Source organism: Eptesicus fuscus, chromosome 20 (genome assembly GCF_027574615.1).
Source record: "Eptesicus fuscus isolate TK198812 chromosome 20, DD_ASM_mEF_20220401, whole genome shotgun sequence".
NCBI lineage: Eukaryota > Metazoa > Chordata > Mammalia > Chiroptera > Vespertilionidae > Eptesicus > Eptesicus fuscus.
In genome coordinates this window covers 14,736,439-14,761,742 of record NC_072492.1, presented here as the reverse complement: position 1 = coordinate 14,761,742, position 25,304 = coordinate 14,736,439, and the positions used below count along the sequence as shown (strand labels likewise).

Below are 25,304 nucleotides of genomic sequence, written 5' to 3'. Positions count from 1 at the left end.
CAACACTGTCCCTGCAGGATGAACTTCATAGCACACTATTTTGGAGACATCAACAGTAACGGCGAGAAAAACGCATTCTTAAAAAAAAAAAAAAAAATGCATTCTTAGACAAAGTTGAGAAATGCTATATAATCTCTTGGGAGGAAAAAAAGAATTACAAATTATATTATATGTGCATGTTAAAGGCGCTTCTGTAAAGAAAACAGTTTAATACCATTTAGTACCACATCTTTCCCAAGTTTATTTTTTGCACATGCAGAGATACTTTTGGGACGATGTGTTATTGAAAAACAATATTCTATTGACAATTTATCAGATCTTGCCCTGCATCCTCCTAAAAGAGCAGGTCATCAGTACGAGGCCAAGTCTCTAGGAGCTGAGGACTGGCTGACATTCTCTCCCAGTGGACGAGGAGGCTGGTCCTCACCTTCTGTGAGCAGATTCTCTGATTTCAGCTGCGCCTTCCTTATGCTCTCCAAGTTCAGTTGTCGGTATTTTCTTTTAAAAAAGCCACACTAAAACAAAGGGAAGGGGAGCCCAATTTCAGACCGAAGATAACCATCTGTCTTAGAAAACCATTTACCTGGTTGTTGCCAAAAGAGCCCTTACACTCCTTGGCTTCTCAAGCTCCCTCTGAATCTCTCCCAGTTAACACAGTCTCCCAAAGACCCGTCCTAAATGCTGCCTTTCCACAGCCTTCCTGGTGCTCATTCCCGTCAGAAGTGATTTTTGACCTTTCTCTGAAACCACAGAGCTCTTTAACCTTTTTAACTTTTAATTGTGCAAAGTATTATAGTTTTGGCTGTACTGGATCTCATTTATGTAAAAGTACTCTATGCTGAGGCTAGATGATCATGTCCTACAGCAAGAAACTCACAATCTAGTAGAGAGAGAAATAATTGACACACAGTGCCACTTCTGGATTTCCAGCAGGGAGCTCACAGGAAAAGCATACACCTCAGCTCAAAGGACTCTGGAGTCCCTGGGCTGGGTTTTAAGGGAAGAGTGTGAGGAAGGTGAAAACGTGGGGAAGAGCCTGGGGGTGAGGGGATAGCTTGACTGACAGCACAAAGACACAAGCCTATTCAACTCTGGAGAAAAAAACAAGACTTAGGGTGAGCGGACAGAAGCTAAGGAGAATCTTGAACAGCAAAAAAAGTTTGAATATTAAAAGAGGGGAAGGGAAGGAAAGGATTTAAACAGGGAACAACAACCAAATCTGTTTCAGGAAAATCTCTCTTTACTCCAATACTGCAATTAGATTTTTATTTTTTTCAGACAGAACCTGTCTTACTCATTTGCCTACACAGATGTGTGGCTGAAGAAGGTAAAGTGGCCACACAGCCAGGCCTGTTCTAAGTCAGGGGCTGGCTGTCCCAGAAAGTACTGTGCCCAACCCCAGGGCCTGTATAAACACGATAGAACTGACCTTGAATAGCACGACTATAATCACTATCAAAACCAGAAAGCCAGCGACACTGCTTCCGATGATGAGAGGCAAAGGAAGGTACTCCTCCTCTTTCAGGAAGATGACAGTGATCTAGAACAAGACAAAGATGTGTCAGGTAAAGCAAATGGGGAAAAAAGTGTCACACATTATTTTAAGGAGCAAAATATGAGTAGAAGCTTACAGTGCTGGGATAGAAAACCTGAACTACGCCTAGCCAGTTGGCTCAGTGGATAGAGTGATGACCTGCAGACCGAAGGGTCCCAGGTTCAATTCCGGTCAAGGGTACATACCTTAGTTGCAAGCTCCTCCCCAGCCTGGGCCCTGGTTGGGGCTCGTGTAGGAGGCAACCAATCGATGTGTTTCTCTCACATGGATATTTCTCTTTGTCTTTCCCTCTCTCTTCCACTCTCTCTAAAAATCAATGGGAAAAATATCCTTGAATGAAGATAAAAAAAAAAAAAGAAAGAAAACCTGAACTATAACTGCTGGAGACTCAGTGTGGACAACTCTGAGAGTTAAAAACGCCAGGAAACCCAGTCATTAGGGGGCCCCCCACTACATTGAGATTTACCTCCAGGAGCTTGACCAGGTTCCCACAGTAAATACTGGAGAAAAATCTCTTGGCTTCCCAATAGGAAATACGCCATTTTGAAATACACCGGAGCACTCTGATCTTTTTTTAAGCAACATTACTCATGTTTGATAATTTATTGATTTTGAAGGAGAGGGGGAGAGAGAGAAGCATCAATGTGAGAGCAGAGTATCGGCTCACTAACAGACTGAGACCTACTTATAGGATGATATACACTTACCTTCCCCCCATACCTCACCACATTACTAAAGGCCTGTTTATAGCAGTTCCTAAAGGCAAACAACACAATTTTAAGAGACAGAGCGAGCATGAGAACCAGACATAGCAAGGATGTTAGAATTATCAGACGGAGAATTTAAGACAACTATGATCAATATGCTAAGGGCTCTAATGGATAAAGCAGACAGCACGTAAGAACAAAGATAAAGAATAGACAGGCAATGTAAGTGGAAAGATGGAAATCCCAAGAACCAAAAAGAAATGCTCAAGATAAAACACTGTAACAAAAATGAAGAGTGCCTTTGATGGCTCATTTGTAGACAGAACTTGGCTAAGCAAAGATCTCTGAGCTAGATAATCAATACAATCCTCAAAAAGCAAACAGAACAAAAACTGAAGAGAAAAAAAGAGCGCAGTAACATGATCTAATGACCAAAATAGTTTATAGCAACTATTTTGATTTGTAATACAGAAACAGAGCTAAGTCTGTCAGGAGACTGTGACCTTCTGTTAAGGATTCTCTGACGGTTTAACAGAGGGTCCCACAGGATTGAGGTCTTCAGGTTTTAAAGACTGACAGAAAATTAAGATTCTACATCCAGCTATGCCATTACACATCCTTGATCCCCAAGCTTCACCTTCAAAATGATGACTTTTTGTAAATGATCTTCCAGCTCTGTTCTGACAGCTCTTTTTGAGCTTCCACAAATCCCTGAAGTCTGATAACACACTTTCCCCCACCCGAAATATATGACAAACTCTGCTCCTCACCAGACTACAGTATATGTTACTTTGAGACGGGAAAATAAATGCAAAACAGCATCCATGTGTACAACCTGTAGAGCTCTTCCTATAGAAGCGATCCCCAGCATCGTCGTCTCAACTTCAGAGTCTAAGCTGTCTTTTCACTAACAGGACTCGGCTGGGAGCTTGGGGGATGTGCTTCCCAAGTGAGACCCAGATATGGACGTTCCAAGTTGTGGCCAGCGTACACACACATCATGGTGCCAGGACTTAAGTGGGGCCCAAGGGCCATCCAAACTTCTCTGCCTGGCCCCAGCCAGGTAGCTCAGTTGTTTGGAGCAACACCCCATGCACTGAAAAGGTGCGGGTTCCATTCTTGGTAAGGGCACCTATGGAGGCAACAGATTGATGTTCTCTCTCTCTCTCTTTCTCCCTATAAAATAATTTTTTTAAAAAAACCATATAAAACAGACAGACAAACAGGGGGGAAAAACAAAACAAAACACCTCTGCTTGTCCAAAACAGTGAGCTCCTTTCACACAAATGTTTAAGCACCAAGGTCAGCAATGCTTCGGAGAGAAATTCTGTACGGGGTAGAAGGCTGGACAAATTTATCTTTGAGGCCTCTTCTAATTGAGCTAGATGGTGGTTACTCCCTAGGGTTGACCCTCCAGGCACTATTTACCTAGCTGACCTTAAAAGGATTAGGTTCTAGGCCGTGACAGCTAGGAGGGAGCAAAGCAACAGAGAGGGAGGAAGAACAGGAAGGCAGCCTGTTTTTTCTTCTATGGAAGCAAGGGGGCCGGGGCGGGGGGGGGGGGGGGGGAATGGGAGACAAGGAAAGTGATGAAAGGAAGCCCCAAGGTGACAGTGGTTTACCAGACCAGAGCTGAGTAGAAGAAACATTCCTATTTCTCAAAGTCTCTTCCCTTTCCCCTCTCCCAAACCCACAGGTTTCCAAGGTGCCCCAGGGCTGCCCGGTGGAGGTGAAGGGAGAAGCAGGACACCACTGCTTGTAGCAAACATTGATGGGGGCCTCCTCCACAGCCATTCTCTCCTTTTATTTTTAGTTAAAGTATTTTATTGATTTTTTACAGAGAGGAAGGGAGAGGGATAGAGAGTTAGAAACATCGAGGAGAGAGAAATATGAGGTGCCTCCTGCAAACCCCCTACTGGGGATGTGCCCACAACCAAGGTACATGCCCTTGACTAAAATTGAACCTGGGACCCTTCAGTCCACAGGCCGATGCTCTATCCACTGAGCCAAATCAATTAGGGCCATTCTCTCCTTTTAGATCTTGTTCAGAAACCATGACCGGTCCAAGCTAATCAAGCAAAGCCTGGTTGCCCCCTTTGCCAATGAGACAAAGGAGCCAGACCATTGACCCTGGTCTGCCTCCCTTACTAGATAAACAGCAGATCCTTTTATGGTATATAAGCAGGAGTCTTCCCTTACCCGCAGCTGATATGCACTTGGATATACTGCTATTTATACTCACAGATTCACTGTAAGTCGTGTGCTTATTGTCAGGAACGACTTAATACTTTGCTTAGGGTATCAAATTTAAAGAAAATAATTATAAGAAATCTATACTGTAGAATAAAAATATCAGTAAGAGGAGGAAGTACCTAAATAAATTATTTAAGAATGTGCATATCAGAAACTGTTAACAAAAACTCCCTTTGGGAAGAGGAAGTTGGGGTTGGGAAGAGGGGAGTAAAGGAACCATCATTTTTCATTTGGTATCTTTCTATAAGGCTTGGATCTTCTTCTAAGCATTATTGGATTTTCTAAAAATCTGGACAGTGGGATAATGGGGCACTACTCTTTCTTCCATATCATTTTCTCTATTAGAAATGCCTAAAAATAAAGGAAAATGTTATTCCTGACAGTCTAGAGAGCTGTTCCTTTCTCCTCCTCCTCCAGAAAGAAAATCAGAGGATCCAATATTTAGCAATCCAGTCTCACTCTCTTAACATTCCTTCTAATAATGCATTATGCCTAACTAAAGAGCTCACAGATGGAGCATCTCGAAAGCCAGCAGGACATCTAGGTGAGTGTCAACAAGAATGACAACTCAGGGGAAGCACACACAGCATCTGGCCCATAGATCACAGACATCCGTTTGACCTGTGGTCAGACTTCAGCAAAACCAACCCCAGGAGTTCCAGTGCTTAGTCTAAGACTTGTCAAAGAAGTATGCACTCTGAGTATTGTAACTGGTTAAGATTATAATTAAACTCTGATACTACACACTAGAGAGTTCATGCATACAAACAATAATTTCTCACTTTGGGAAAAAAATTTTAAATACCTTTTCAAATCAAAGCATATGTAGCTTTTGGTTCCAGCTTAGTTATTTCAGTTTAGACTTCCTCAGCTTAAGCCTCTTATTTAATTGCCTCATTTCACAGATGGAAAAATTGAGGCAGAAGCTGACTAGCTCAAGGTCACAGAGGCAGTTGGTGGCAGAGTCAAGATCAGAGGTGTAAGACTGAAAACAGGAACAGGGCCACGGCAGAGTGCTGTACAGGCTCTAAGGCTGAGCACAGTTCTAGGACACCACCCCGAAGACAGGAATTACCTTAGTTCTGTGGTTCTCTGCATTCAGACCCTCATACAGAGACCTGTTGAAAGAAATTTCACCAAGGATCTGCAGTTCAGTTGCATCTCTTAGAAACTGTAAGGGGAGAGGGGGGAGGAAACATGTTTTAGACGTGGACCTACTGTTTCTGTACAGCATTCACCATCCTTCCTTTATTTGCGTTCCATCCTATGTATTCCTTAGCTTAGTTAATGAGCTCAACAACCACAAAGTTACCCAAGCAAAAAACCTGTGGTTATTCTCAACTTTTCCCTCTACCTCATGTCACACCTTCACCCACCCCACCCAAGTCAGTTTTCTTGACCATTTTTCCTCTTTTTTTTTGTTTTGTTAATCCTCACCGAAGGTATTTTTCCCACTGATTTTTAGAGAGGGGAAGGGAGTGAAGGAGGTGGGGTAGGGAAACAGGGGGAGGAAGGGGGAGGAGAGAAACATTAATGTGAGAGAGACTGGGGCTCAGGATTGAACCTGCAACCCAGGTATGTGCCCTTGACCAGGAATCGAACCTGCCACCTTTTGGTACATGGGCTGATGTTCTATGCATTGAACCACACTGGCCAGGGCCATTTTTCTTTTTTGAGCCTCTCTTGCACCTGTCCCTTTTCCTCCATTCCCATAGCTATTTCTTCAGTTCAGATCTCATCAGTCATCTGGATCACTGCAAGACGTTAAACTGGGCTGTAGTTCCCACTTTTGAATGAGTAATCAAGGAAGGCCTCTCCAAGGTTACATGTGAGCTAAATGTAAGAAACCACGCACATGAAGATCTGGGAGAAGAACACTGTCATGGAGAAGGAAGAGCAAGTACAAAGGGCCTGTGGCCAGAACAATATGGAGGAACAGAAAGGACAGAACAGCTGGAGTATAAGAAGTTGGGCTGAGGAGAGTACTAGGAGATGAAGTCGAAGAAATCAGAGACCAGATCATGCAGGGCCTTGCAGACTACTGAAAAGGTACGAATTTTAGGATAAATGTATTAAAAAGCATAATGTTTGTTTCTAAAAGGTAGCTGTTGCCCTAGCCAGTTTGGCTCAGTGGAAAGAACATCGGCCTGTGGACCCAAGAGTCCTGGTTTCAATTCTGGTCAAGAGCACATACCTCGGTTGCAGGCCCCTCGCTGGCCAAGGCCCTGGTCAGGGTGCATGCAGGAGGTAACCAATCGATGTGTTTCTCTCACATCGATACTTCTCTCTGTCTTTCCCTCTCTCTCCCACTCTCTCTAAAAATCAGTGAAAAAATATCCTAGGGTGGGGATTAACAAAAAAAAAAAAAAAAAAAAATAGGTAGCTGTGTGAGGAATGTTCAGAGAGGGCATAGCAAGAGCAGAGGCAAGAAGAGCAGACAGAAGGTTGCGGCAACAGTCTGGGCAAAAGAGGGCAGCCTGATCGACAGAGTAGCAGTGGCCAAGCAGAGAAGTGAATGGATTTAGAATATATTTTGCAGGTGGAATAAGAGAGTTTGCCGTGGGAAGAGATATGTGCAAGTCAGCAAGGGAGGAGTCCCACGAAATTCCTAGAAAGTAACCGGAGTGGTGAGTTACCCTGAGGAACTGGGTCAGGAACAGGTTGGGGCAGAAGGTGGGTCAGGAGACATGTGATATTTGAGATGCCCGTATCCAGCTATGGATCTTTCTAGGGGAGCCAGATGCCCGTGAGCTGCAGGAGAATCAAATCTGGAGCATTTCGCAGTCTCGAGTACCTGCTTAGCCTGACTCACGGAGAGCTCCGCTGCGACCGTTACATTTTCTCTCTCCGAAGTGATGGCACAGCTCACCGAATGCCACTCCTCCACGGGCTGGGAAAGGAACGTCTGGTTAGCACCATCCCTCTGCGTACGGAAAAGCTGTTGCTGTAACTCTCAGCACACAGGGCACCTGAAGGTCCCAGGACAGATGTGAGCAGTTTCCTCGCTCACCGTGGCGGAAGCCTAGCCGCAGCCTTGACACACAAGACCCGGTGAAGAGACCAAGGAGGGCGCTGGGGCCGCCCTGCACGGGCTTTCGGGGGAAACGCCGGAAACGGTGTATCCGGGCCCTTCTGGTCACCCGCTCCGGACCCTCCTCCTTCCCTTGGCCGTTCGGGACCGCCGCGCTCACCTGAACCGCCTCGCTCCCACAAACGCGCTCCTGACGCTGGGTGCACACGGTGGAAGCCTGAAACGAGAGCCATCCCCGCGACGAATGAGGACGCGAAACCGCCGTCGTCAAGCACCCTCCGTCCAAACCCGCGAGCCCGTGGTGATACGCATGCGCGCAGGAGGGCACTAGGACCCGACGTGCCGGCCGGCCGGTGGGCGTGTCTACGTCGACGTCAGCGTCCTCCAGAGGTCTCGCGATGTTTGCATTTGAACAGGTTGGCGGGTGAGAGCTATGGCGGAGCCAGTCCCGCGACCCCGGAACCGGCTCTTACGAACGTATGGGGCTGCGGGCGGCGGAGGGCCGCGGTGGCGGTCGGGCCGGGCAGGCGCGCAGTGGTTCGCGCCTCAAGATACAAAGCGTGTCTTCAGCAGCACCAGTAGCAGCAACGCCAGTAGTGACGACCCCTCGCCCTCTGTCGCCTCCGACGATTCTGATGACCCCGACTTCTGCAGCGAGGTGGGTCTGCGGCGGAGGCGAGCTGGCGGGCGGATCTCCAAGGCCCGGCCGAGCCTTATCATGACTCCAAGACGCCTGAGGCTGCGAGCGCGGCCGCCGCGGAAGTGCAGCACCCCCTGCAGCCCACTCGGTCCGCCGCCCTTCCCCAGCAGCACCCCGGGCCGCCTCAGCCCGGACCTCAGTGTGTGCAGCCAGCCCAGCGACGGCGGCCCGCTGGGCACCAGTGCCTCCTTATTTAGCTCCCCAGCCTCTCCAGGCCCCGGTCCTGGGTCCCCAGCGCCAGGAGACAGTGTCATAGGTACCGGCCCCTCTACCTCTCTGGATGTCACCTCTCTGGATCCAGCACCTCGTTCCTGCTCCCAGGAGGCAGCAACAGGAGGAAGCAGGTTCACCAGATTGGCCCACCAAACTCGTTCAAGCCTCACGTCGGCTCTCTTTAGCCTTATGGACTCAGGAAACCCGGAGGATTGTGAGTTTGGGACAGGTGGGAAGAACATGAGGGAGTCCTGCTGTGAAAGGGAACTGATGGGGAAGAGGCTGGAGAGCCCAGGTTTATCAAGCATGCGAAAGAAGAGGGCCAGAGACAAGGACTCTTGTCAAGAGACTGGGGCTCAAGGGGCTGTCCAGACAGAATATGAGGAGGCCAGTGGTTGCAAGAGCTGTAAAGGACCTGGGAAAACCAACAGGCCTGAGAAAACTGGGCCAAACCAGAAAAGGAAACATCAGGAGGCAGTAGAAACCTCTCTCCTCCATTACAACCAGTTTAAAAAGGGCCAAAGGATGGGAAAAGATTCATTCCTTACCCAGGATCTGACTCAATTCCAGAATGACCGCTCTTGGACCAAAGCCAGGGCTTCCTTCAGTTTCCATAAGAAAAAGATCGTGACTGCTGTGTCAGACGTGTGCAACAACGCCACTACCAGTTCTCCCTCAGGGTCCTTCATGTCAGAATATTCAAACTCTCCTGTCCTGAACAAAACAAGCAGTGCTCCATCCCCTTGGCACTCCTCTTCCATGTATTTGCTAACCCCCTTAAAGACACCACATGTCGCAGACCAAAAGGCATCTGATGCTGAAAAGGTTTATAGGGAATGCAACCAGGAGGGTCCTATCCCCTTTAGCTCTTGCCTTTCCATGGAAAGACTGGAATGCTGTGAGAAGATTGGGGAAGGAGTGTTTGGGGAAGTGTTTCAAACAATTGATCATTGTACACCAGTAGCCCTAAAAATCATTGCTATTGAAGGACCGGATTTAGTCAATGGAGCCCATCAGAAAACATTTGAGGAAATCCTTCCAGAGATCATCATCTCCAAAGAGTTGAGCCTCCTGTCTGATGCTGTGTGCCACCGCACAGAAGGCTTTATTGGGCTGAACTCGGTGCACTGTGTTCGCGGACCTTACCCTCCCTTGCTCCTCAAAGCCTGGGATCACTATAACTCAACCAAAGGGTCTGCAAATGACCGGCCTGACTTTTTCGACAAAGACCAGCTCTTCATTATACTTGAATTTGAATTTGGAGGAACTGACTTAGAGCAAAGGAGAAAGACGTTGTCCTCCATAGCTACTGCAAAGAGCATTCTACACCAGGTCACCGCATCCCTTGCCGTTGCAGAGGCATCGCTGCACTTTGAGCACCGAGACTTACACTGGGGGAATGTGCTCTTAAAGAAAACCAGCCTCAAGGAAGTCCACTACACCCTCAGCGGGAAGACAGGTACTATCCCCACCTGTGGGCTGCAAGTCAACATCATTGACTACACCCTGTCACGCCTGGAGCGGGATGGGGTCGTGGTTTTCTGTGACATTTCCATGGATGAGGACCTTTTTACAGGTGAAGGTGACTACCAGTTTGAGATCTACAGGCTAATGAAGAAGGAGAACAACAACTGCTGGGGTGAATACCACCCTTACAGTAATGTGCTCTGGCTACATTACCTCACAGATAAGATTCTGAAAGAAATGGTCTTCAAGAGGAAATGTAACACCCCTGCCTTGAAGCAAATAAAGAAAAACATCATACATTTCCATCAGACAATGCTGAACTTCAGCTCTGCCACTGACCTGCTCTGCCAACACAGTCTATTTAAGTAAGTCAAAGGTGCCTTACCGCCCCAAAGGGGGACAGACCACTAGCCTTGAAAGTCCCCAGTGTTGTTTTCGATCTCTATCCCCAGGGAAGGGTGAAATTCCTACTCTAACCAGCTTTTCAAACAAGAGTTTTGTTTCCAAGTGGAAACTGAAATGTTTGTGGAAATCTTTAAACAACAAACATTCTTTAAAAATAAACTACACATGAGAACAAGTGTTTACAACTTTTAGGCCCTCTTTCTGTCAGCAGAGTCTATTCTGTAGGTTTCCATATTTTCATTTTTGAGCCTTGACACTTTATGTAGCCTAAGGGGGAAAAATTTCAGGAGAAAGTAATTCACCCCAAGGTCTCAGCTGTCATACCAATCAGAGCCTATAGGTATTGGCAGGCTGGCTTTTGGGAACCATACTACAGCTCAGGAGTCAACCGAGAGCAAAGAGGCTGTAGCAAAGCAGAGACCAAGACAGATTGAAGGGAGAGAGAAAAGGAAGATGGTAGACAGTTTATAGGGAGACATGCAAGAAACGCCATATATCTATCAAGCTCATTTGCCAGTCACAGAGAAGTAAATTTAACAGTTTTCAACAGGAAAATAAATGTCTCCATGGCTACTAAAAAAGTTTTTTGAGTTTTTGCTTATTTGTTATCAAGGGAAGTAAACAAATATTGCTTTCAGAGGTGGGTGGTTGATATTCCTTCTGAACATGACTTTGATAATTTACTACTAATGTGTTCTCAGGTTAACTAATCTTGTTTTTACTCTTTTTCTAGAACTCTAGTTTTTATACCTTTGAGAATCTGTAGTCACTCTGAAAAGAGTTGCAATCGTGATAGAGTCAAGACCCGCCTCTAAGTACCTGAGTCTTTGTCAGGTTCTTCACTCTTACAAGCCGGAGCCCTTGTAATTTAATTGGAACACAGATTTGCAGCTGGAATTCGGCTCCAAAGAAATTTTCCCCATGGATCTGCAAAGTAAAGAGTAGGAAGTCAGAGTTGGTGTTGCTTTGCCACTTGTAGCTTTGCAATAATAAATGCTAAGCACTTACATTGAAGGAGAATTCTTTGTGGTCAGAAAGCCCCTGGCTTGTGTTCATGTACATCACTGCTGGTCTGCAATTGAGAGGACACGTTGTTAGGCCTCAAGGCCCCCTTGTTTTAAGTGAACCTGAATGTTACTAGTTGGGTACACTAGGACAGAGGGCACCAGATCCTTAAGAGGGATCAAAGCTAAATATCAAAGTGTAAATTGGTGGTAGGGCAGTTGGGAGCAGGCAGAATATTTGAATAGTATATATTTGGGCTGCTGCTTTACCTAATTATCATCCTTCAGAATGGCCTTACTTTTCTCCTTCCTTCCTTTTCAATCCCATAGCCCCTCTCTTCTTCCCTTCTTAGCATCATGTCAGGACCCTTTTGTAGCAAGACCAGTTGACATTACTACTTTGATTACTACCATGGGTTTCTAGAAACCATCTCTTAGTGTCCTAGAGATTGATGGGAGCCTGGGTTTTAAGCAGCCTCCTCTCAAAGGAAGGCAGTACCCCTATCCAGCCTGCCCACCAATTCCACCCACAAGAGAGAATGCTCAGAACTGTCCCCCAGGTGTTGGCCCCTTGGAGGTCCTTACTTGGGAAGAACTGCAATGAAGGCATGCTTGAAGTGAAGTCTGTGGGTCTCTCTGACCAAAGATCTTCTTTCATTGGCACTAAGAAATAAGAGTGTCAGTGCACAGCACACCTGCTTTGTACATATGGCTGCTTCTATACCTTCGCTTCCCAAGGTTATCAGGGGTCAGATAAGAAAAGACTCTTGGAAATAAGCAGAGTGCAGAAGAGTTGCTAGAAGTCCAGACTTGGAGAAACATTGATTTAGAAGGGTTTCTCACCCTCAACAATATTGACATTTTGGGCAAGATAATCTGTTGTGAGAGGCTGTCCTGTATATTGTAAGATGTTAAGCAGCATCCCTGGTCTCTACCCACTAGATGCCAGTAGGACCCCCCAAGTCGTGTACATCAAAAATATCTTCACATAGCCTGGCCGGCATGGCTCAGTGGTTGAGCATCGACCTATGAGCCAGGACCTCACAGTTCAATTCCTGGTGAGGGCACTTGCCCGGGTTGCTGCGGGCTCGATCCCCAGTGTGGGGCGTGCAGGAGGCAGCCAATCAATGAGTCTCTCAGCACTGATGTTTCTATCTCTCCCTCTTCCTTCTTCTCTGAAATAAATAAAAATATATTTTAAATATATATATCTTTAGGTATTGCCCCTGAGGGGCAGACTCACCCTTATTTAAGAACCCTTTCCCAACACTGTATCCCATCCTACCCCCAAACATAGAGGTTTTGCAGGCAAAAGCTTCCCCAAAATTAAATGAACCGGAATTAGAACTCCAGTCCAAGGCTCATTTTACCAAACTATACCATAGTTTTACTTTGTGTGTCAATGAAAGAATGTTTTAAATATATTTGCTAACCATGGGGACACAGGTGCCTTCTCTGGGCTCACTGAAGTTCCCTTCTCGGCACGTGGGAGGGAGGTTTCTTCCAGGGCCGTAGCCTGGGTCTGCTGTGTCACAAGCACTACTTACTTTGTGATTGTCACAGTGATGTCAGCTGTCCTGTTTGGAAAGGCACTCTCCTCTAGCTGCCAAACTACTGAAAAGTTTGCCTATTTTGAAGAGAAAAAAAAGAGAGTAAAAAAAGTCACTTCATTCTTCTCTATACCACTCACAATTCAAACTACTTCCTACTAACGAGACAGACCTGGGAAATAATTTATATTGCTCACATTTTTGTATCATAGCAGGCTTCCACATTTGTTATTCCATGTAACCTTCTTATTCCCCTTTACAACTGAGCAAATATTGCTGAGATTCTCACAGCACAAAGATCCTCAGTAGCACATCAGGGACTCCGCTCAGGACTAGTAACTTTGGGTCTGATGACCCTTCCATACTACCTGCTATTTCACTCTGTAGTGAGCCAACAATTTGTCTGGCTGTATTCCCCCACCCACCTCTCCCTACTTTCAGAGCGGACTTGGCAATTCTAAGCACAGCTATAGATTGACTGTACAGTGAAGGGAAGCATGGGACCACAACTGAGATTCCAATGAGACTGGAAAGTAGAAGTTACCAACTCTAGGGTAGTGAAACAAGTCAGCCCATCAAAACACTCACAGATGCCCTCCTGAGTATGGGGTGACCAATCTTGCACTTCATGACCAGGATAGAAGCAGCTGGCTTAGGGTCATCACACTGAATGTTTGGGGAAGGAGGCTGTTAACACAGAAAAGACTGTTGTTAAAAGGCAAAAAAGAAGAGCAGTTTTCTCACACCAATTTAACATCATTTGCTCTTTTTTTTCACATTCAAGACACCTTGCCCAGAGCTGAGGACACACATCAGACTTGGTCCCTATCTTCCTCACAAGCTGGGCAGGAGGGATCAGTGGTAGATGGTTGAGGAATTTAAATACAAGGCCTAAGGAGTGGTTCTGTGAGAGAGGTACAGAGAACAGCAGTAGAGAAAGATGAATTTCAACTTGGACGAATGAAAGTCTTTATAGGGAAGGAGACATTTGAATTGGGCCTCGGGTCAATGCAAATTTCACATACTGAGATGGACTAGAAGGCTAGCATGAGCCCAGCACCACCATGCTGCCCTTTTCGATCCTGGTTCCTCATCTGGACCACTGAATACAGAGAATGATTTGAGCAACTACTTTTTTTTTTTTTTTTAATTACTATTTTCTTAATTCTCCCAAGGAGGGTGCATCACCAGTTCCATTCTGGATGCTTAGGAGATCATTTCATTCTTTCCATATAATGGATGCTGTCCTAGCCCGAATAGCCTAAGACCTTCAGGGACAGACCATAGTCTGACAAAGCCAGGTTTATTGGTTCATTATAGAGTAAACTTCATTGGTGTGTCTTACCAAACAAAGGAAAAGACAGTTACTGAAGGACTCCAGGGAAGGGTGGTGTTGAGGTGAGATGTAAATGAGGCAGTGTTTTGATAGGTTAAAAATCAGGGCCGTGTAAAAGGGTCACTCAACATCAGGTCTGCACTGCAGAGTGGTCCCAGGGACCCATGTCCTTGGGAACTATTCAGATGGATGTGAAATGCTTTATGTGCAGCTCTGTACCTCAGAAGGACATAGACTGCTTCTCTTTGTCAAAGCGACTTAGATTCTCCAGGCAAGGTTGAGATGGTTTCATAATTACAGATACAACTTCAAACAGCAAAGTTTCTGATTTCCAAAGACTTTAGAGAACGCAATTACTCAATGTTTGTAGCTGCAGGGTGTCCATGGCAAAAATACCATTTCCTAGTATCTTGCAGCTGGCTTCCTGTCTGCAATCCCAGGCTGATGAATGGCAGGGCAGACTTTACATTTTAGTCCCAACTAACTTATTAGAGATTATTTCTCTCTCAGAACCTGTGTTAGGGAAGGCTGCAGGCAGGGAGGAGTGATTACGGCAAAATGGCACCATTGAAGGTTTGTGAGACAGAGAATGGCATGACTGGATCCCATGGCATGTAGTTGGATGGAGGGGCTTCATCCAGTTAATTTATTTTTTAAATATATTTTTATTGATTTCAGAGAGGAAGGGAGAGGGAGAGAAGAGATAGAAACATCAATGATGAGAGAGAATCATTAATCCGCTGCCTCCTGCACGCCCCCTACAGGGGATCAAGCCCACAACCTGGGCATGTGCCCTGACCAGGAATCCAACCATGACCTCCTGATTCATAGGTTGACACTCAACCACTGAGCCACTCCCGTTAATTTAAATCATTTATTGAATGGACCAAGATGAGGCTGGAGGCAGTTTGGAGGTTGCCATAAAAAAAGAGAGTGTGCAGGGAGGAAAAGCCATGAATGGCATGTTTCCCAAAACTGCTGTCATAGTTACCTTTTGTATCCTCTTAAACTGCAAGTTTCTGGGGTAAGTCAAAGCCATGTTTGTCATGTAGGAATCTTCCCCAGAGTTAGTTAGGCTGATGTTCATTGTCAGCTCCTTTGTGACACCCACCACCAATTCCGTCCTGCACAGGGTAGCAAATAGATAAGCGTTACCAGTTTATTATTCTGTAAAAACCTCGATGCAATGCAATAGCACATTCAACTAACTTCTTAGATAAATTGCCTAAAGGATACACTTAGCCTAGATTTTCTTCCCCTTAACGTAAGCAAACACCTGGACCTCCACACCCACCTCAGTTGCTGTGCGAGATAATAATAATGGCTACCATTTATTTAGTCCTTTCCATGTGCCAGGGTTTGTGCTAAATGCTTCACATGCTCAATTTATCCTCATAATAATTCTATGAAATAGGATTGTTATTCTTCATCTTATAGAGAAGGAAACAGAAGCCAAAAGAGGCTCACTAATTTGCCTGAGGTCTAGCAACCTCAAAAAGGAATTGGGAGAATTGGATCTAAATCCTCTTTCTGTTACCAATTCTCTGTGACCGTAGGCAAGGCACTCCCTTACAAAATTCCATCCATTTCACATCTATTTATGGAGTAGCTTCCCTGTGCCAGACACCCTACTCAACACTACAGTAACAGTGGTGTGTGAGACAGGCACCATCCCTGCCCCTTTCCTGGCCTTAGCTTTCCCTCCCACACAGTCATTCAGCCCCTTCTAATTCAAAGGCTATATGGTTTAAACCAGGAGTCTGCTCAGCCTGGTGAAGAGAAGACTTGGGGCTTTGTGGGAGCTTCCTTCAGTCTGCTGAGGTGCATTGGGGCCCTATGTGGAGAACAACTACCAGTAATTGAAATCTGTAGGAAAATGTGTCACTGGTACAAAGAAAACTTTCTACCATCTGACATAGTCAAAGACGGAATATGTAGCTCTGGGAAGAAATCATGTGCTTTGTTGTGTTGTTTTTATCACAGCTGAAAAGCGGACATTGATTGGAGGGAGGGAGGGGTCAGAGCCAGCCTGCTGTAGGGATCCATCTGAGGGATGGCACATGTCTGAAATAAGACAGTAGTGGTTGGGATGGAGGGAAGAGATAGAAACCAGAGATGGCAAGGCTGTACTTGCAGGCAGAGCACAGAGAGAGAGGACTCAAGGATGAATCCCAAGGTTACAGCCTGGATGACTGATGAGGGAGAGACCACAGGAGGAAGGGCAGAGGAAGTCGACAGAGAGTTCAGTCTAGGACATGATGAGAGGTGTTTATAGGATAACAAGGTAGAGATGTTGAAATGTCAGTTGGATGCACTGTTCCAGAACCCAGGAAAGCGATCTGAGAGTTGTCAGAATATTTTAACAGGGACAGTTTCAGAGGCCCTGAATGCAAACACGGATATGTGCACACGTGATTTTCTAGGGAGAAGAGTCTGTAGTTTTCCTTAGATTCTTTGGGAGATCTATGTCCATAAGGTCAAAAACCACAGAAGTGTTTGGATGCTAAAGATTAGGCTTAACAATAATCTTGAAAAAAAAAGAGACTGCTTGCTATGTATGTACACTAGGGGGTGATGTAGGGCCAGCTGTGTGTGCTATGTCTCTAGTTCACACAGATTGCCTAAGAGGGCAGTGCTTGGTTCCATTAATTCCCTGTTGGAAGCAGTTGTGTTTGCTTGTTAGGCTGGATTCCAAAGCACTCAAAAGTCTTGAATTGGATCCTTATCGATTGAGATGGGCAGCGCTAAGCCATCCACATCTGAAACACAAGTCTTGCAAACGTCTAGAAGCACTGGCCATCGGTACCATGTTATACACGCAGCACTGGTAGCCGGGAGGGCATTTAAGACACCATACGTCGTCCCAAACCAAACTTGTGATCTCTTCCTGCCTTCCAAAGTCATTCTTTCAAAGGCTTGCCCAGTTCAGTTCTTGGCATCACTGCTGTCCTAGAACTTTGCGGTCATGGAAGTGGTTATCACTGTGCTGTCCAGTATCACTAGCCATATGTGGGTATTGCGCACCTGAAATGTGCACAGTACAACTGAGGGGCTAAAATTTTAATTTTATTTAATTAAAATTAAAATTGGACAGCACAGTTCTAGATGCTCAGGCTGAAGCCTTGAAAGATTTCTTAGACCCCTCTCTTTCCCTCACTCCCCACCTCCAATCTGTCATCAAATCCTATGGGCTTTAACTTCAGAACATAACCACCTTCATTGCTACCACCCTGGCCCAAGGCACCATCCCTTCTCACCTGAGTTATTGTAAGAGCTCCCTGCAAGCTCCCTGCTTCCACCTTTGCTCCTACAGTCTGTTCTCAACACAGCAGCAAGAATGACCCGGTGAAAAATAAAAGATCATCCATTCCTCTGGCTTTCCAGCTCCCAGTAACAGCCCCATGGAAGGCCTGTGCAGCCCCGGGTGACCGTCCCTGCCCACACATTGCCTCTCCCTCCTCATGCTACTGCGACCACACTGCTGTCCTGGCTGTTCCTCCCACCTCCAGGCGTGCTCCCATCCAGGGCATTTGCACTTGCTCTTCCTTCCAATACCCACATAGTTCATTCCTCAACCTCCGGCGTGTACCAAAATGCCTCCTCAGCGAGCCCTTTCCTGACCACTCCGTTTAAAACTGCCACCCCACCTCCACCCGTACTCCCTCCTACCTTCCCTGCCTTATCTTCATAGTAAACTTGACAACATAATATTTACTTATTTGTTATCTTCTCCCCTAAAAGCAGCAGGAAGGCAGGGCTCTTTGTGTTGCTCGCTGCTGTATCTGCAGCACCTGGAGTGCTTGGCACAGAGTAGATGCTCCATAAACATTTACTGAATTAAGTAATTTGATTAAGAGGTGAGTCAGGGAAGAGGTTGCCTCTGACACTGGCTTATGAAAATAGCATTGCCCAGGATGTCAGAGACCTGGGTTCAAGTCTACCAGATGACCCCTGTGACCCCATGCAGGTTCCCAACTACTGAGTCTGTTCTCTAATCTATAAAATGGGAAAGCCGATCTCTGTGTTGCCTCCCTTATGGGATGGCTGGGGAAGCAAGTCTATCTAATAAAGAGGGAATATGCTAATTGACTGCCACGCCCTCAAAGATGGCGGCACTCTGCGCGCCTGCCTTTGGAGTCCCCCAGTCATCTCAGCCCCCAGCCTCCCATGGCCAGCCCGAGGCGCAGGCAAGCCTTGGATGTTGGCTGCCCAGCCGCCCAGGGCCGTCCAGGGCCGCCCAAGGCTCAGATAACTAGGGCCGGCCGAGGCTTGCACTGCTGGCAGTGGCAGCAGCAGAGGTGTGATGGGGCGTCGCCTTCTCCTGATCGCTGGGTCACCTCCCACCCCTGAGGGCTCCCAGACTGTGAGAGGGGGCAGGCCGGGCTGAGGGACCCCCCCATCTAGTGCCTGAATTTTCATGCACCAGGCCTCTAGTGAGATAATAAATGCAAAGCCCTTTGTGGGCCATGAGGGGAAGGAGAGGGAATGAGCAACTGATCCTGATGAGAGGTTGGTTCAGGTAAGTCAGGAGGAAGTTTACTACAGAAACTGTGATGACTGGATTCGACTCACTGAGAGGTGGTGGCCAGCTGTAACTCAGCAACACAAAACAGCTTATTCTTGCAGGCCTTCTCGTAGGGCAGCTGTAACGAGACAGGGGCAGGATTAGCCCAGGGACCCCGCCATCCCTGGAAGCCTTGCCTTGTGATCTCCTTAGGACATGTTGGACAGGCTGGGTTGTGTCCACATGGCTGTGACTGTGACATTTCTTGATCTGGCAGGGGTAGGAGGAACAGTTGGGTAACAGATGGCAAGTGACAGTCTGTCAGGTAGGGGATGTGTTTGGTCCTACAGCACAGGTATACCATGAGCCAGGCCTCTGGCCAAGGTAGAAAATGGGGTGACCTTCATGGAATGGTGGGAGGGCCTGTCACATTTCTATCACCAGAATTAAGCACCAACACTCACAACTCACTGTGTACTTTGAAATTTTGGGGAGGAAAACCTATATGAAGAAGAGTTTTCTTAGTCCTTTCAAGTAGAGGTAGGAACAGCAGGGGCACAAATGGAAGACACCTAATCAATTATTGTCAAGATCCCAAAAAACCCCAAACAATTATTGTCAAGATCCAGTCCTGCACACCCTCTGATTCCGTGGGTAGTCTTTGAGGGTTAAATATTCCCTTTGCAATCGTGCCTACACTAAACCAAACTAATTCAGAGAGTCACAGTGGGTCCACAGGCCCAGTCAAAGTTGAAAAGCCCTAGTTCAGATTGAAAAATCAAAGTTTCTAAAGAATCTGGGTGTTCTTGTTTGTTTATTTTATTGATTTCAGAGATGAAGGGAGTGGGAAAGAGAGCTAGAAACATCAATAATGAGAGAGAATCATTGGTTAGCTGCCTCCTACAGGCAGGCCCCCCACTGGGGATGGAGCCTGCAACTGGGCATGTGCCATTGACCGGAATCTAATCTGGGTCCCTTCAATCCGTAGGCCGACGCTCTATCCATTGAGCCAAACCAGCTAGGGGTGGGTTCATTTTTTATTATGAAGGAAACACAGCCAGCTTCCTAACTGGGAAATCTCTGCATTTATCTCCCCAGCAGCCAGTGACCGCATCAGCAGCTTACGCAAGGACCCTGCCCAGGGCCTGAAGCAGGAATGGAGCCCAGAGTTAGAAAGGAAGCCTCCTACTTCCTGGAGACTGGAGATGCAATTTGCAGAAGTCAGAACTTGACACTCCGACTGGGTCAATAGTTTGGGGCAAAGTTTTTTGGATTTTCTTTAGCTTTGTTTTTAATATAGACAAGTAGCCTGCTCTCTTTCACCCAAACCCAGTGAGAGCGAGCAAGGTTAAACTATAAGCTCCTAGCTAGAACTCATTTTCTGGAAACATCTGTGTACTTAAACTAATACCAAATCACGCCTCCTCGTCCATTTTACCAGTGGAATAAAAAATGTCTTTGCCAAACCATCCAAGTAATAATTGATTCAGGTAAGAATCATGAATGGATGTTAAACAGGATACATTCATAAGCTCCAAGCATCGCCTATAAGATACTTATTCATGACCAGGGGAAATAGCACCAGTCATGGGACAAAGCAGTGTGCCCCTGATATGACACCTCGAAGGACCAACTTCACTTCTGTGATATTCTTGCCCAAAACACACAATCTAATCTAATCTTGAGGAACATTGGACAAATTCAAGTTGAGAAACATTCTACAAAATAACTGGCCTGTATCCTTCAAAAATGTTGAAGTCATTAAACAAAGACTGAGAAACTGCTCCAAATTAAAGGAGATCAAAGATAAGTGATGACAAAATGAATACATGATGCTGGACTGGCAAAAAAAGTTTTTTCTTTTGCAATAAAAGATGTTAATAGGACAACTGATGAAATTTAAATAAATTAGGTAATAGTATTTTATTATTTCCTGATTTTGATCATTGCACTGAGGTTTTGTAAGAGAATGTCCTTGTTTTTAGGAAATATATACTGAATACTGGAGAGTAAGGCATCAAATCTATAACTTACTCTCACATGGTTCAGAAATATAAATGTGTGTATATGTGTGTAATTTGTATATATGTATATGTACTGTCTACATGTATCGAGAAAGAATGCTAAAGCAATGTGAATAATAAGACGTACAAATGTTAACATTTTGGAAATCTGGATAAAGAATGCATGGAGAGCCCGGCCAGCATGGCTCAGAGGTTGAGCATCAACTTATGAACCGGGAGGTCATGGTTCGATTCCTGGTCAGGGCACATGCCTGGGTTGCAGGCTTGATACTCAGTGTGGGGCATGCAGGAGGCAGCTGATCAATGATTCTCTCTCATCATTGATGTTTCTATCTCTCTCCCTATCCCTCCCTCTCTGAAATCCATAAAAAATATATTTTTAAAAAAAAGAATGGATGGGGATTATTTTGGAGTGTGCTTATAACTTTATAGTAAACCAACTATTTCAAAATAAAGGTTTTTTTTCTAAACAATATATATAATTAGTGATCATCTGCTTATTGACAAAACTTTATTACATTAATTCTAATCTTTTTTTCATCTAACTTGCTGTCAATACCAATTTTTAAAAAATTCTTTAGCCTGGTCGGCGTGGCTCAGTGGTTGAGCATCAACCTGTGAACCAGGAGGTCACGGTTTGATTCCAGGTCAGGACACACTGGGGCCTGCAGAAGGCAGTCAATCAATGATTCTCTCCCATCATTGATGTTTCTATCTCTCTCTCCCTCTCACTTCCTCTCTGAAACCAATAAAAATACATTAGAAATTGTTAATTATTTACAAAATAAATATACTATTATAAATTTAAAATAAAGTCTCTTGCCTAAAAAATTAAGATGTCAGTCTTTGTTCATACTAGTAGAGGAACCTGATTCCCTCTCTTCCTGGGCAGATGAGCAGTGAAAACAGTCACCCTAATTGTGTTGCTCTCTTATTTCTATTTACTGTTTGTTTTGTTTTGTGTTTTGAGAGAGAGAGAGAGAGAGAGAGACATCGATTTGTTGTTCCTCTTATTTATGTATTCATTGGTTGGTTCTTGAATATGCCCTGACCAGGGATCGAACCTGTAACCTTGGACTAGCATAATGACTCTCTAACCAACTCAGCTGCCCAGGCAGGGCCCTATTTACTACTTGTGATTAATACATTAGGTATTGACCAAAACTGGGTAAAAAATATTGGACACTCGGGACTGTCCTATGATTACCTGGAAATATGTTACTGAGCTTTTCTGTGCCCGCATGAAAACTCTTGGCTTTTTAGTTTAAATTTTGGAGACAACTCATCCCAACTGACTGTAATTATTACTCTTTAAGGCTCACGTTGTCACTTCTTTGATCTTGCTGATTTAAACCCCATAACACACACTAAATGTAGACAGATAGAATATTCCAGATCCTGGATACAAGCAAAATCACCTTAGATATCATAGAGTCAGGAAATATGACTGTTGGCTTTCCCCCTCTGACTTCCCTTAGTAATGAGAAAAGTTTCTTGTGACACTACCTGCCCGTTAGGGGGCAAGTTTGGTGGGCCAGGCATTCAGCCCGAAGGCCCTGAGCAGGCCTTGGGTAGACAGCTGTGCCAAAGGGCATCCTCTCTGCCAGCAGGGCAGAGTGGCTCCAGTCCAGTCCCCACATGGGACCCCCACCGCACGGTCATCAGACACCCTTGCCAAGTCAGACAATGCTCAAATGCTTCATTAAATATGTAGCAAGCATTCTGTGCACATAAAGGAACTAGCCTTGGGTGGTAGTTTGGAGACGTGGTTACCCACCAGGGAGGCCCCTTTGTGCAGTAAGGGGCCCAAATGCTGTCTGAAGACCCTCCCAATTCTAACATTCTTTGAAGTTAGGGGAGCAGGTACTTTGGGGGGATGGTTCCCTGGAGGGTCTGGTCCTAGCTGTGGGTAGAGTCACCTGGAAGATGGCGTAGGGCTCACTGTAGATGTCCAGGACAGGGTGGGAATGGCTCCTCTGGTCCTTGGAGTTCCGGAGTTGGTAGCTGACATTGACACTGATGTTGGAGAAGCAGTCCTCTTCACAGAGCTGCAGTCACCCGGGAGGCGGAGGTGCAGTTGGATGTGGGGCAGAAGATGACAAGGAGAACGCCTTTAACTTCGGTGTAGTCATGAAATAAACATGAAAGTGGTGAGCCAGAGGTCCTAAGCCTCTTCCAAACAAGCCAGGCTGAAGGGAAGCTGTCATTTAACCAAGCTGCCAGGAGCATTGGAAAAATCCCTGGATCTGCTCTCAAATCTCATAACTCCTTATGGTTTCCACCCCAATCCTAAGGGGTCTGCCTATCATGAGTTAAAAACTGACGACTTTGCCCAGCCTGTGTGGCTCAGTGGTTGAGCATCGACCTATGAACCAGGGGGTGGCGGTTCAATTTCTGGTCAGGGCACATGCTCAGGGCTTGATTCCCGGTGGGAGGTGTGCAGGAGGCAACCAATCAATGATTCTCTCTCATCATGGATGTTTCTATCTCTCCCTCTCCCTTCTCTGAAATCAATAAAAATATTTTTTAAGAAAACAATATATTCTTTAAAAACCTGATGATTTTATTCAGAGAGCAAATGGGAGGCACTGAGGGACGACACATGGCCACATCTGTGTTTACAAAACAGCATGAAGGACATATTAGAGGGGAAAAACAAAATGCCATACTTCTCTCTGAGTGAGCCATGGGAGAAGCTTCGAGCCAGGAGAGTAGGTGAGCATGACTTCCGGTGGAAAGAGTAGTTATGCTTTTATTTAAAGAAGCCATAGACTCACTGTGAACTCTTTATTAATCCTATTAAAAACTGGAACAGATGTGGGGACAGATGTGTGGTTAGAAGCATAATTTATGAGGTTGTTGGAATAAATGATCCTTATAGGTCCAAAGTTCTAGGGCCTGTCAGGCCCTGAGTCCTGACAAATACATTTTCTGTGTGTGTTTGTAGACACCTTTGTCAGGTGTAAACCTTCATAAATGATAACTTTTGTCTTTCTATTCCTATCTCTCACTCAGTTTTTCTGATAATGATTTGAAGGACCCTCAGCCCCACTCTTAGGTCAGTTGACAGGGGAAAGGAATAAACAGCAATTAGAACATTTCGCTTTCTGTTCAGATGCTAGGAAGCTCAGAGATATAGTTAGTGTTCAAATTAACTTGGATTTCTAATATAATTAACTTCCTCACCCATGCCATTATGTGGTTCCTGGTCTTTTATTATTTTTTAATATATATTTTTAAAAATACTTTTAAATTGATTTCAAAGAGGAAGGGAGAGGAAGAGAGGGATAAAAACATCAATGATAAGAGAGAATCTTTGATTGGTTGCCTCCTGCACACCCCCTACTGGGGATTAAGCCTGCAACCTGGGCATGTGCCCTGACCAAAAATCTAACCATGACCTGATTCATAGGTCAATGCTCAACCACTGAGCCATACTGGCTGGGCTATTATGTTAATTGTCTAGTTTGTTTGGACGGATACATACCCTTCATTGCACACCCCTCAGTTCTTATGTCAAAGCACAGACCCCTCTGGACTTTCCTAAACTCCTCACTTACCTCTCCCTCTGTGGGGCTGAGCAGGAGGGACTCACAGAGACGGGACCCACTGCTCCACTCCCGAAGCCAGCTCTGACAAGTCCTCTGGTCCGCACACTGTAGCCTCTTCCTCTCGTTCAACACATCCACGTCCAACGTGAAATTCAGAGACGTCCCTCTGAGGCCTGGGAGTGAAGACCAGACCTTCCTGATGAGGCTGGGATGGGCAAGCCCCAGACACAGCACCCCCAGCCCGCCTGAGGCTCCCCGGGAGCCCCTCCAGGGTGTGGCCCCGCCAGGTGTTTCCCTGGGGCTGGACTTCTGAGTTTCTTCACTTCGAAGGTACTTTTCTCATGTCTTCTGGCACCTGGCTAGCATCCCGCAGGGTCCCAACCCAAACCCAGAGCAGCACATGCCCAGGGCTGAGGCTTTCTTCCCCAGGAGAGGGAGGACTCAGGGAGGAGGCTGGGATTCAGGGAGAAAGAAGGAGGAGGGGAAACAACACGGAATGGAGAGAGAAACCATAGAGGAACACCTGAGGACAGCAGAGCTGGAAGCACCTTACAGATTACCTGGGCCAACTCCTTTACTGTACAGAACAGAAACCAGGACCAGAGAGGGAAAGACACCTGCCTAGTGTCACACAGCTGCTCAGCAGCAGCCGTCCGGGCTCCACGGCCCGAGTCGGTCCGCCTGTAGAGCGGGACCCGATAGGCCCGTCATTTCCTCTCCGCATTCGATAATGGCCTCCTTCTGCAGGAAAGCCACCCACCCGGGAGAGGGCTTTCTTATTTGCAGGAACCAGAGAGACATTTCAGGGATTGCTACTGAGACTCCACACCTTGGGGACTGTTGCTGATGGGTTGCTCAGGAGGGGAGCTCTTGGGCTGCCAGGCAGTTCCTGGGCTGCGAACCGCGGGGCCCACCCTCTGCCTCCTGGAAACAATCTCCCAACCGGTGCCAGGAAGGGATGGGAGGAGCGGCCAGGCCTCCACCTCCGGCAGGTCACCCCATCC

General features: G+C 46.1%; 2 protein-coding genes across 2 annotated transcripts in view; one reads left to right on the top strand and one right to left on the bottom strand.

Moving 5' to 3' along the window:
- Positions 1–150: 150 nt before the first annotated feature.
- ITGAE (integrin subunit alpha E) overlaps positions 151–25,304 on the bottom strand; it is a 45,649-nt gene continuing 20,495 nt past the window's right edge. The window contains exons 18-31 of the mRNA XM_054709374.1: positions 24,310–24,473; positions 22,669–22,797; positions 18,794–18,864; positions 15,213–15,345; positions 13,474–13,572; positions 12,883–12,962; positions 11,921–11,998; positions 11,340–11,403; positions 11,151–11,258; positions 7,707–7,763; positions 7,310–7,405; positions 5,591–5,686; positions 1,430–1,540; positions 151–515 (exon numbers count right to left, since the gene is read on the bottom strand). Coding sequence (XP_054565349.1) covers positions 351–515; positions 1,430–1,540; positions 5,591–5,686; positions 7,310–7,405; positions 7,707–7,763; positions 11,151–11,258; positions 11,340–11,403; positions 11,921–11,998; positions 12,883–12,962; positions 13,474–13,572; positions 15,213–15,345; positions 18,794–18,864; positions 22,669–22,797; positions 24,310–24,473 — 1,451 coding nt within the window. The 3' untranslated portion in view covers positions 151–350. The remainder of the gene's footprint in view (positions 516–1,429; positions 1,541–5,590; positions 5,687–7,309; positions 7,406–7,706; positions 7,764–11,150; positions 11,259–11,339; positions 11,404–11,920; positions 11,999–12,882; positions 12,963–13,473; positions 13,573–15,212; positions 15,346–18,793; positions 18,865–22,668; positions 22,798–24,309; positions 24,474–25,304) is intronic.
- HASPIN (histone H3 associated protein kinase) lies at positions 7,980–11,340 on the top strand. The gene is made up of 2 exons (XM_028133069.2): positions 7,980–10,291; positions 11,065–11,340. Exons 1-2 carry the CDS (start codon positions 7,980–7,982, stop codon positions 11,144–11,146), a joined length of 2,394 nt encoding a protein of 797 aa, XP_027988870.2. The 3' UTR covers positions 11,147–11,340.

Bases quoted from the DNA above. Each gene is read 5' to 3' on its own strand.
- HASPIN (XM_028133069.2), top strand. From the start codon at position 7,980: ATGGCGGAGCCAGTCCCGCGACCCCGGAACCGGCTCTTACGAACGTAT. The intron at 10,292-11,064 runs GTAAGTCAAAGG...CTCTTTTTCTAG, and splicing joins TGCCAACACAGTCTATTTAA to AACTCTAGTTTTTATACCTT.